The sequence below is a fragment of the Microcaecilia unicolor genome, chromosome 2, assembly GCF_901765095.1.
Source record: "Microcaecilia unicolor chromosome 2, aMicUni1.1, whole genome shotgun sequence".
In the NCBI taxonomy this organism is placed as follows: domain Eukaryota; kingdom Metazoa; phylum Chordata; class Amphibia; order Gymnophiona; family Siphonopidae; genus Microcaecilia; species Microcaecilia unicolor.
Genome location: NC_044032.1, coordinates 304,725,411 through 304,738,527, shown reverse-complemented (window position 1 = coordinate 304,738,527; position 13,117 = coordinate 304,725,411). Strand labels below are relative to the sequence as shown.

The 13,117-nt window shown below is 42.0% G+C and overlaps 1 protein-coding gene across 1 annotated transcript in view; it reads left to right on the top strand.

Moving 5' to 3' along the window:
- The window catches only part of KDM4C (lysine demethylase 4C), an 865,731-nt gene that overhangs the window by 505,096 nt on the left and 347,518 nt on the right, over positions 1-13,117 (top strand). The window contains exon 11 of the mRNA XM_030194306.1: positions 6,157-6,530. Coding sequence (XP_030050166.1) covers positions 6,157-6,530 — 374 coding nt within the window. The remainder of the gene's footprint in view (positions 1-6,156; positions 6,531-13,117) is intronic.

Genomic DNA, 13,117 nt, shown 5'->3' with positions numbered 1-13,117 from the left:
AGTCTTCAGTTCCTGTTCAGGAGGACTTCGTGTTCAAGTTTTTTCAGTTGGATTCTTCAGGAGTTGAGACGATTTTGTGTTACAGTGAGCTGCTGCATTCCTCTCCCCTCCGTTTTACGGGGCTGGATTGAGACCTAAATTCTGCCGGCGCTCCCTCCCGCTTCGTGCGGCTGTAGGGCAGCTTTGTACCCCTCCCGCTTCGGCGGTGTTAGGGTCAGTCAGCTCCTCCCGCGGTTGCGGTTGCAGGATAAGCCAGATCCCCCCGCATCGGCGGGTGTGGTGTCCCTCCCCCGCTCCGCGGGGATGAGCTGGACGGATTCCCCTCCCCCGTTTCGGTGGTGGTGAGCTGGGCAGAGTGTCCCTTTGTGGGTGTAATTCTCTAAGTGCTGAGTCCTGTGGATGGAGCTTTGATATCGACATACTGAGGAGTTTTCCGGCAGCACATGACCACATATAGGGAGGCAAAAGGATTGCTCTCTATCTCCACCTGCTGGTAGATGGACGCAACCCACCAGTCTATGGATTGATCAGCTATGATTAATGGAAAGAAAATTATCAGGTATGATACATAATTTTACCATAAGGGTCAGCACTTTCACCAATTTTATTCAACTTTTTTTTTTAATGTATAGAAGTCTTTATTAAGCATTGTTGACACAAAACAGTGCATGTCTTTTATATGGAGAGTTCAGCCCTTTTACATTATAGGTAAGTATCTTAAAATTTGCCATTTGGTATGTTCTGGTAAGAATACATCACTACCGAAAGGAGCTTACCACCCTCCCAACCCCAACTCCCCCCACCCCCCTTAACACCTCTATCCCAAATACCCCCTCCCCCCCCACAGAAGAACATGAGCCCAACAACCCATAATTCTCTCTCCCCTATTAGGTTCCTCTCCCTCCCCCCTATCCCCCCCCCCCCCCAGATCCCACCTCTAGCGAAGGACATAGTTCCTAAGCTAGGTATAATCGGAGAAAAGAAGACCCCACTTACCCGTACAACTACCCACGATCTCCTCCCCCCCCCCCCACAACCCACACTCCTACCCCTACATCCACAAGCAGATCTATCCTAACCATCACTCCCACCAATTTCCCTTACACACTCACTCCACTTTCCCCACCCCCTAACACTACCACCCTTAGCTCCATACAACTCAAATAATACATAACATAGTAATGCTGCAAACCTGAACGCAGTACAGTGTACAGTGCTCACAAAAGAACCAAGTCCACTGTTTTAACTGTAGTATAAGAGCACCTTAAGCCTACAGTCCAATCAAGGAGCAGATCTTGCACTCTTGGATTTGCCCGGCGCTCGCATCCACTGTTGTAGTTTAGCCCGCGTTACAGCTGCTAAGTCAGCTGTTGGAGCATCCGTTGTCACCAACCCCTCGCTGTTCAGGGTCTGCCAGACCTCCGCCAATGTGCGAATCCGATGCATTTTTCCTCCCGCCATAAAACAAAGGGCAAAAGGAAATGCCCAGCGATACACGATCTTGTGCTGAATTAATATATCCAAGGCAGGTTTCATCTCGCGCTGCAGGGACAGGGTATGCGCAGACAAATCTTGATACACCTGCACTTGAGCTTCCTTGTAATCAATGTGCTGGATCTGCCTTGCACGCTGCAACACCTGCTCTCTTGTAGTAAAAGTAGTAAAGCAAACAACAATGTCTCTGGGTCTAATATCCAGTTTTTTCCCCAGTGCTCTGTGGGCTCTTTCAATAGCAATCTCCTCAATTCCCAACAACTTGCCACACAGTGTTTTAACAATCGTGACAGCATCTTCCTTGTCCCCCACCTCCGGGACTCCCCGAAATCTCAAATTATTTCGTTGTCCACGGTTTTCCAGATCGTCGACTTTAGACTGCAAGTCAGTATATAATTCGAACACTTTCGTGCAGCCCGCCTCAGCTTCGCCAAGCTTTGCTTCTTGCTCATCCACTCTGACCTCAAGATCTTCTACTCTGCCTCCCAACTCACGCAAATCCCACTCTCAGGGCGTCCATTTTCTCCAGTATCTCATCTTTAGAGCTTTTAATCTGCGTCCGGATATCCATCAACCACTTTGTTAAATCTTTGGGAAGCCCCCGCTTAGCAGAGACTGTACCCGTTTCTGACATCGACGGAGCCGAATCGGAGTTCAAATGCGAGGCGGGGGCAGACGAGAGCACATGGTGCCGCGGAGTTCGGGCCGTTTGCTTTACAGAATGGCGTTCGTTCTCCTTCCTCGCAGTCGCCATACCCACAAAGAGTCCGCTACCGCTTCAGCACGACAAGTGCTACTCTGCTCTATAAAATTAAGCTCTGTGCAGGAGCGAATTATCGCTATTATAGCTGATTAAGGAGTGGGGTTCGTCGGAGCAACGAACCTAGGCAGACATTCAGGCTCGTGACGTCACTTCCTCCTTTATTCAACTTTTTTAATGTTGAAAAGAAAGCAAACTTTTTTGGATTACTGGACAGTTGCAGACTGTTTTGTTTGGTGTGGCGATAACCCCAGTGCGCACTTTTAAATATCTGGGGATCATTGTGGATGCTAATTTAAGCTTTGAGCAAGTGTCAAGTGTAGTTAGAAAGGGCTTTTGTTCAATCAGGCAGTAAAGATTAGTGAAACATTATTTGGATGAAAACACATTGAACACGTTAATCCATGCGTTTGTAGTTTCAAGGCTAGATTATGCAAATTAGTGTATGCAGGATTTTCTCTGGCAAATTTGAAGAGACTTCAGACACTACAAAATACGGCTGGAGTCCTTTTACAAAGGCCCGCTAGTGTTTTTAGCGTGCGATAAATGCTAGAGAAGCCCATATATTCCTATGGGCATCTCTAGCATTTAGCTCACACTAAAAATGCTACTGCGTCTTGTAAAAGACCCCAGCTGTTAGGTAACCTTAAGAAATATGATCGTATTACACCTTTATATAAAAGCTATCATTGGTTACCTATAGTGCATAGAATTAAGGGCTTTGGTTACTAAGGTGTGCTAATGTTTTTAGTGCGCACTAACCATGTAGATGCCCATAGGAATATTATGGGCATCTGCATGGTTAGCGTGGGCTAAAAACACTAGCGCTCCTCTAGAGCAGCTTAGTAAACAGGGCCCTAAGTTTAAGATGTTGAAGTTGGCGCATATTGCATGCTGTTATTGCCAGCCGTCTTAGTAGGGTGTTAAGGTCTGTACAAGACCATGGCATGCTCATGCCTCATCAAGCTAAATTTTTAGGAGAATGGTCCTGAAGAGGGTGTTCTTTTACCTAGCCCAGCGACTCTGTATAACACATGTAATTGTTATTTTGGTAGTGTGCTTGTGAAAACTATTTTTCTGCTGTGTGGTTCAGCTTTTCTATCAAAGAAATGGCATTGTCTTTCGTCATTTTAATTTTTAAATATAAGCGTTTTTATTGAACAAGATAGGCAGTATATCAAATGTAAAATAAACATAAACACTGTGGCTCCAAGTCTTTTCCTTTTGCAGTTAATGGCTCTCATTGAGGTTCGCTGGAGGTCCAGGACTTTTAGAAATGGCTTTCTAACCCATTCCAGACTGATGTATTTCAGCAACTTTTTTAAAAAATCTTTTCTGGAATGTCCTTTGATCATAACTTAGCATTCATGTAATGTTCAATTTATAGTGAGGTTTAGATTCAGTAGGGCTGGCTGCACATAAGCCTGGCTGTGTTCAATCAACTGAATCTAATTTTCGATTAAATTTGGTCAATTGGTTTATTAATTAAAGGGGCAGTTACTTTTTCACATGAGTATTGAATAACTTTGTTCATTAAATAAATGAAGATACAATTTAAAAAAAAATCCAACTGTGTTATGTTTTTATTCAGATTTCTTTTGTCTAATATTGCATTTTTTAAAAGATCAGAACCTATTCAGTGTGATATATATGTAATAATAGGGGGATTTGGGGGTGGGGGAGACACTTTTTCATATCACTGTTCCTTACTATCATGGTATGTGCCAGCCTAGCTCATTTGGAGACTTTGTCCCCTTGAACCACATCATTTGACGGTCACCATATCATAGGTGGTGACCCACTGTGACATCAGAAATACTCTCCACATTTGTAGGCACCAGGTCTGATATCACTTCTTCCCATGTTGGTTTTGTTACTGGTTGCTGGAAGAGCTCTCTTTGTAGAGAATCCAGAATCTCCTTAAATCTAGATAACTGAAGCAAGAATGTCTTAACATGGTATATTGGAGCGACATTGCAATAGTACATCCTCTCTCATAGTAATTTTTTGAATGTGTTTAATTAAATGTCTTTCTTGTGTCTGGATAGGAGGTCTGCATATCATATGAATTTAAATGTTTTATTCCCTCTGTCCAAATTCACTCAGATTGTTACCTCTTTGCCTCTTACGTCCTGCAGTTATGTTGTGTTAATATATCTTACGTCCTGCAGTTATGTTGTGTTAATATAATTTTTTTAACTATCACAACACTCCTTCTTTACTTTTTAGCCTATCCATCCTGAATAAGTTAGAGGACAGAGGAGGAGGAGGATCTGAGCAATATATAATATATAAAGTGCTTTGATTGTAATCACAGAAAGGCAGTATATCACTACTACTTAACATTTCTAAAGCGCTACTAGGGTTACGCACAGTGGTGTGCTGGAGCGGGCTCTCACAGGCTTGCGAGAGCCATTTGTTAAGTTTTTAAGAATTTTGGGAGCTAGTTGTTAAAGTAGGCCTCCCCATGGCTACTTTAACAACTGACTCCCAAAATGTGGGCTTGGGCCCCCTCCTGAATTCTCTTTTACTTTGCTGGCAGTGATGCTGGCCCCACTAGCCAAGTAAATAGACTGCTGCTGCTCCCTGCTCCTTGTTTCTGACTCTGAGCATCAGGCTGGGACTTTTCATGCAAGCGCAAGAAGGTTCCATCATGCTGCTCAGAGCCAGAAACAAGCAGCAGAGAATGGTGGCAGTCCATTTATTGGCTGGTGGGGCTCGGCAAAGGTATGCCTAGCGTGCCCGCACAAGGGAGGGGAGAGAGAGGCATGTATTCCCCCCCCCCCCCCCCCCCAAAAAAAAAAAAAAAATTCTGGGCCGGCTATGCCCGGAGAGAGAGCCCGTTGTTAAAAATTTACCAGCACACCCCTGGTTACGCAGCGCTGTACAGTTTAACAAAGAAGGACAGTCCCTGCTCAAAGGAGCTTACAATCTAATGGACAAAATGTGCAGACAATCAAATTGGGGCAGTCTAGATTTCCTGACTAGAGGTATAATGGTTAGGTGCCGAAGGCGACATTGAAGAGGTTGGCTTTGAGCAAGGATTTGAAGATGGGCAGGGAGGGGATGGAAGCAGGAGAAAAAGATGATAGATGGAGTACATGGGTTGGAAAAAAGGTAGTTACATTTGCTGCTTGGGCCTGATTCTATCTGTGAACTCCAAGCACAATGAATCAGAAACACTTGATCCAAGGTAGACTTCAGGTCATAGGTTTGGGGATATGTTATTCTACAGGCTGCAAAGTCTTTGTCTTAAACCATGTTCTACTGTTGTGTCTGTGAAGATATGAAGGTTGTTTCCATTGATTTTCTATTTGGAGACTTTACAAGTATCCTATGTACATTGCATTATAAATGTCATCCTTCAAAATAGAAATACCTGCTCTGCTGCTACTTTTGACTTTTACTTTGATCCTTTATTTAACACATGTTTTCCCAACAAGTCTTAAGTCTTAAAAGTCTTTGGAAGGAGGAAGTTTATTTGAATGCTAAACTACCTCAACACTGAACTATCTGAGCAGTTCATAATTAAGAATGGAAATTTAAAAAAAGGAGGAAATAGAACTAAAAAGAAAAGAATAAGTATAATGCCAATGGACAAACCAAGGGTAGCACTGATATTTTTATATCGTACGTTATTTCTGAAAATAATCCTAAATGATGTGTTTCAAGTTCCTCGCACCAAAGCTAAAACCTCATCTATACTTTGACAAATATTCTATTTTATAGCCTTAAGTAATTCTTCAAATTATATTAGTTTCAATCAGTAAATGAAAAATAATAATTTGAAAATGTAAATTACTCTCATCTTGCTTTGTGGTTTGTCTACTCTTGTATGAATGGATTATGTAAGAATAATGTATGACATAAAGGAATAACAAAGTATTGTTTTTGATCCTTAGGGACCAGTTGTACCGAATCGGCTTTCAGTTCTACTTCTACAATGCAAGAAATAAAAACTGAAAAGGAATATAAAATTGAGTCCTACATTGCTTCATCCAGACTTGGGGAATCATCTGTTTACACGACTGCATCTGCCAGTTCTGAAAAAATAGAAGGTGATTTAAAATGTGAGAGAGAAACTGAAGAGATTATATCATTCCAGAAGCCGTATGTGCATGTTTCACTTGAAGCTGAAAACCTGGAAAAGGAAGAAACTAGCAGCTTATCTACAGATGATGGTGCCAGTGATCTTGACAGTACTGACAACGGCTTGGAACCTGGAGAAATTCGGAACATAATAAATAATGGAAAGAGTGGCTTGGAAACCTCCACTGTATGTCATAGGTGCAATTTTTTTTATCTGATTGTTTTAAAATAGATCCTAAATGTAGGAGCAGAGTTTCCTTAGCTGAACTTCCGACTTGCATATTTTTCTGTTTTACCTTCTTGTTTGTCAGAGCTCTCTGTTTGTAATCTTATGCAGGGTATGTTAGATTTTGCTTTAACAGGGAATCTGCTTCACATTTTTCCTATTTGAGAACCCAGTGCCCATGTATTTGCTGGGATATTTTACTGGAGCCAGCTTTTAAGTAGCATAGTAGGTGATGGCAGTTAAAGACCTATTGGCTCATGCAGTCTACCTGTTGTGTTTATTATTTGTCTCAGATATTGACTAAAATTTGTACACATTCAGGAAGGTAAATATAAATTATGAAGAGATAAAATCCCTTCATAGAATTTGCTTTGGGCAAGAAAAGAAAAGGAAATTTAATTATTTGTTTATTTATTTATATTTATTTATTTATTTGGTTCACGTGTATCCCACATTTTCCCAGCATGTGCGGGCTCAATGTGGCTAACAAAGTTACAATAAAATTACATAATACAACAGGATATAATAGTAAAATAGAAAGTAACAAATACAGAACGTAAGCAGCTAAATAAGAGAATACGGATGGGAAATCGGGAGCAACAAAAGGAAAGCAGACAAAGGCAAAAAAGTGGGAAATCTGACAAACGGAAATAGGGGTTTAAAGAGCACTGGGGGCTTGGGGATAGGCTTTACTAAACAAATAAGTTTTTAGTAATTTCTTAAATGTCAGGTGATCCAATGTCTCAGTTGTCTCGGCAAGGCATTCCAGGATTGCGGGCTGGTGTATGAAAAGGATGAAGCATAGAGTGACTTGTACTTTAGATTCCTGCAGGAAGGATAGTGCAGAATAAGATAAGTACGAGATGACTATTTATTTTTAGGTTGCATTTGCCATGTAGTCCATGTATTTTGTCTAAGAAAGACAGGCATAGAACATTCTATTCTAATCTAGTTGCTGATTATTAAACATTCTGCATAATATATAGACTTGGCAAAGAAATCTGAACTTTTAATTTTAAAAGATCTAATTTGAAACTGAAATAGAACAATGGTGGCTAGAAAGCCATTTTTCCTTTAACATCTATTTACAGTAGTTTCTTTCTGAAATGTATTCTTGATAAATTAAAGACCACACCAGTGAGCATGTAAAATGTACTAGTACCTAAAAAAGGTTCCAGAGGAGATCCGGGAAATTATAGACCGGTGAGTCTGACGTCGTCGGTGCCAGGCAAAATGGTAGAGACTATTATTAAGAACAAAATTACAGAGCACATTAAAAAGCATGGATTAATGAGACAAAGGCAACATGGATTTAGTGAAGGGAAATCTTGCCTCACCAATCTACTACATTTCTTTGAAGGGGTGAACAAACATGTGGATAAAGGTGAGCCGGTTGATATTGTGTATCTGGATTTTCAGAAGGCGTTTGAAAAAGTACCTCATGAAAGATTCCAATGTAGTAAATTTAAAACGAATCAGAGAAAATTTTTCTTCACTCAACGTGTAATTAAACTCTGGAATTCGTTACCAGAGAATGTGGTAAAGGCGGTTAGCTTAGCGGAGATTAAAAAAAGGTTTGGACGGCTTCCTAAAGGAAAAGTGTATAGACCGTTATTAAATGGACTTGCGGAAAATCCACTATTTCTGGGATAAGCAGTATAAAATGTTTTGTACATTTTGGGGATCTTGCCGGGTATTTGTGACCTGGATTGGCCACTGTTGGAAACAGGATGCTAGGCTCGATGGACCTTTGGTCTTTCCCAGTATGGCAATACTTATGTACTTGGGGGAAAATGAAGCATATCTTATTTCATGTATTTTTTGCCCAGCTGCAAGTCTCAAAGTGAATTACAAATCATAATATTAAAATGCAAAAATAAAAAAAATCAATGATTGTAAACATTACCAGGTAACAGTCATCACAGAAATAGAATAGACTGTCCAACAAAACAAGCAACAAAAGTACATAAGTATTGCCATACTGGGACATACTGAAGGTCTATCAAGCCCATCATCCTATTTCCAACAATGACCAATCCAGGTCACAAGTACCTGCAAGATCTCAAAATAATACAATACATGTTATGCTGCTTATTCTGGAAATAAGCAGGGGATATTCCCCAAGTCCATTTCAATAATGGTCTATGGACTTTTTCTTTAGGAAGCCATCCAAACCTCTTTTAAACCCCACTAAACTAACTGCTTTTATTACATTCTCTGGCAAGGAATTCCAGAGTTTAATTACACGTTGAGTAAAGAAATATTTTCTCCAATTCATTTTAGTGGAGTGGAGTAGCCTAGTGGTTAGTGCAGTGGACTTTGATCCTGGGGAACTGAGTTTGATTCCCACTGCAGCTCCATGTGACTCTGGGCAAGTCACTTAACCCTCCATTGCCCCTGGTACAAAATAAGTACTTGAATATATGTAAACCACTTTGAATGTAGTTGCAAAAACCTCAGAAAGGCAGTATATCAAATCCCATTTCCCTTTCCCCTTCCCCCCTTTTAAATTTACTACTTTGTGTGCCCCCTAGTCCTAGTATTTTTGGAAAGAGTAAACATGCCTACCCGTTCCATTCCACTCATTATTTTATAGACCACTATCATATCTCCCCTCAGCCATATTTTCTCCAAACTGAAGAGCCCCAGCCACTTCAGCTTTTCCTCATGGGGAAGTCGTCCCATCCCCTTTATCATTTTCATTGCCCTTCTCTATACCTTTTCTAATTCCACCATATCTTTTTTGAGATGCGGTGACCAGAACTGAACACAATATTCCATATCATCATGCTGATCAGTCCATAGACTGGTGGATTGTGTCCATCTACCAGCAGGTGGAGATAGAGAGCAATCCTTTTGCCTCCCTAGATGTGGTCATGTGCTGCCGGAAACTCCTCAGTATGTTCTCTATCTCAGCAGGTGGTGGTCACACACAGCAGCAGCTCTGGCTAGGTCGCCAAGCCTAATTCTTAGGTTTTATTGAGTACCTGGGGTTGAGGGCTCTTCTTGAGCAAGTGCAAACCTGGTGGTGCCAGGGCCCTCCTTTTCTCCCCCCTCCCGCTGGCTCCGTTAAAAAAAAAAAAAAATTTGAACGTCTTTTAAGGGCGTTTATTTCAACGTTTATATCAGCGTTTATTGCAGCTGCTCACTGGGACACCAGTTTGTTACAGCTCGGAGCAAGAAGCAGGTAATTTTTACCTTTTGTAGCGGGCAGGGGGTTCCCCGATCGGTCTCCATGTGGCTTATGGCGTCGGAGGGCGAGGGCGCGAAGAATCGCTCCCCGGACCGCGGTTTCAAAACCTGAATCGCCTTTTTTTGGGCGTCAGTTTGGAGTCCGGTCAGTGTCCCGGTTCTTCCTCCGGTGCAGCGGTTTTTCCCGCCATAAGCGTCCATGCCCCGCTGCTCGCCCCCCCCCCCCCCCCCCATTTTGGCCGGCCACTCTGCTCGGACGGCTTCTTCTTGGGCCGCCCTCGAGGTGGGAGACATTAATGCTATGGTCGCCCTTAATTCGGGCGACGGCAAGAAAGTGGCAAAAGTTAAGTGCCGTTCTTCCCGCGCGGCTCCTTCTCGGAGTTTCGCGACGGACGCCATTTTGGTTGCGCAGCATGTTTCTCCCCCGCTCTTGTGAGCGCTGGTTGAGGGTGCGTCTAGGGCCGTGGCCCAGGCTGCAGAAGTGCACAGTCTGGGGGGTTTCTCCCCTGAGTTCATTTTGCTGCTGCATCAGGCTTTTCTTATGCAAAACGCTGCCCCTGCTCCCCTGTATGATAAAGGGGTTGAGGCCTCCGGAAGTAAACGCCCTCGGGTGGATTTCCAGGCCCTAGAGGACTCTGTCTCCTCTGATGTAGATGAGGGCAGTGTATCTGAGTTCTCCCAACGGTCCTTTGGGGATTCCTTGGAGGAGACGGATTCCCGCTCGGATGGAGCGGATGACCCCTCTGCAGCGCGGATCTTTCGCTCAGAGGATTTGCCCAACCTGTTAGTGCAGGCCATGAGCTTTTGAAGATTTCCTCGCCAGAGGACGTCTCTCCCTCAGCCTCTGCTGGCTCTGCCATTATGCTGGGGACGAAGCGCCCGTCTAGAACCTTCCACGTGCATGAAGCCATGCACACCTTGATTTCAGCTCAATGGGATTTCCCAGAAGCGAGCCTTAAAGTGGCTAGGGCTATGTCCCGCCTCTATCCTCTGCCTGAAGGTGAACGGGAGGCCTTTCTTTGGCCTACCGTGGATTCTTTAATCACTGCGGTGACTAAGAAAATGGCGTTGCCCGTGGAAGGTGGCACGGCCCTAAAGGACGCCCAAGACAGAAGATTTGAAGAAAAGGCTAGACGAATTTCATATTCCATATAAAAAGTTTATTTACAATTGTACTGGATACCTTTTATGAGGTATTCAGGAAGCATGTTCAGACAAAGCAGTCAGAATGCTTACTGCTCAGATCTCTCATTGGTCTTATATAGCATTTTTCTTTGGCATCTGACTATACAACATCCCTGTGCAAGTCTCTGAATACCACAAACTGTTAATCATGTGCAGAACATCTGCTTTCTCTTATTGCTCCCCCTTCTTGCCAGACTTTCTGGAGCCGTGCCTTTGGCTGATGTTTAATGTCCGTCAATCTTTTCTCATGCCTCAGGAGGTCTTAATGTTGACACAGCTTGCTCTGCATGTTCTTTGAAGCTTTCCACTTCTATTTTTTATGCTTTTATTCAACAAATCCTCCCTTGAGGACTGATTGTTTCAGGACTCATACATCTGTTTCAGCTCCAGTCTGTTTCTCCTTACCTCCCTTCTAAATCTCCTCCCCCATGTTTGTGGCATTCAGTTTCTGCACGCTTTTTCAATATTTTTGGCTGACATATTAAAGTTCTATTCATTCTTGATTTCAGTTACCATTGTCATTTTAAAAGCATCCTGGCACATCTTTGCAAACATGCTAATACACATGTTACACAGCATTAAACAGATTCAATTGTACTAGGGTACAAAATTTATATCTCTTGAGGTATATAATTTATAGGACAGTGAGCTTCATCAAAGGGGAATACACTGTCATTCATTCTTACTTTTCATTAGCTGATGTGGCATTAAAAATTACACAAATTAAAAGCATATTCCAAAGTATTAACATTCATTGAATCAGTTGTTACATATCATTGAGTTAAAGTCTTATTGCAGCTTGTTTTATTGCCACACTTTTCTTTGGTGGCTGTGACATTTATACTCATTGTACTTCCTCCTATAGACCAATTACCTGTTACAACATTGTGCGTGTAATTGCACTTTATCGGGGGAATGTTTTCAGTTGTCATACTATTGATTAGACACCAAAATGATGTCTGTGGATACTTGTCCATAAGCAAGGCTTGCTTATAAATAGTCTCATTTGTCCAATGAAGTTTCCATCATCCCTTACACAGGTATTATTGGGATAACAGACATGATTTTATCATTGTAGTCCCATATATCATGGCTGGCAAGGACAAGGATGATGTCAGTCGGTGGGCACATATGATACAATCAGTCAAATTCAACATCTCGGCAACTGTAACAAGTCTATTCTCATATGTATTCATTGTCCATCCCGCTGAGAAAATTAACAAACAACAACAAAACAACAACATCCCAATACCATCATGTTTAGGGACATGATGTTTGTTTATTCTTTGTCCATTTCAATATTATTAGTTCGTCGAATATCTGATAAGTGTATCCAAGAAGTATGACCTTCCAGACGGGCAGCGGTCTGAGTAAGGGCCGTGATAGCAAAAGGCCCTACATACACAGGATCCTTCCATGTTTTATGTGTAAAGTTCTTTCGTAGTACTAGATCACCTACTTTAAAAGCACAAACATCATTAGTAGTCCCTGCCTGTGATACTACATTTATTCGGATCATATCACTCGTCAGGTTCAACATTGGTTGTAGCTTTTGCCAGTACTGAGCTGTGCTATCAGTACTTGCTGTCTGCATCGGGAAGAAATGACGTCCTGTCTGAATTTGGAATGGGGACAATTTAGTACGCCCATTAGGTTGGGCCCTTATTGTCATTAATGCTAATGGCAATACATCAAGCCATGTATATAATTTTCCCACCATTTCTTTATTGAGAGATTTTAGTAAAACTCTCAATTTTGTTTTTAAAATGCCATTATAGCGCTCCACCAAACCATTGGAGGTGGGGCGATACACTGATACTTTTCTGTGTGTTAAACCCATAATCGTTTCCATTTCTTTCAAAACACTGTTATTAAAATGTGTCCCGTTATCAGAAATTATTCTAGACGGACACCCATGTCTTGGCATAATGTGAGTTACCAGGCATTGTACCACCTCATGTGCTGTCTCCCTTTTACATGGAAATGCTTCTATCCACCTTGAAAAAGCATCCACCCAAACTAACAAATATCTTTTTCCCTGCACTGGAACAATCATATCAGTGAAATCAATATACCATTCTTTTGCTGGGCCTTCTGGTATTGGAAGTGTCCCAGGTGATATTTTAGGACCTCGTTTAGGTATGTTAATATTACATACCATGCAATTCTGC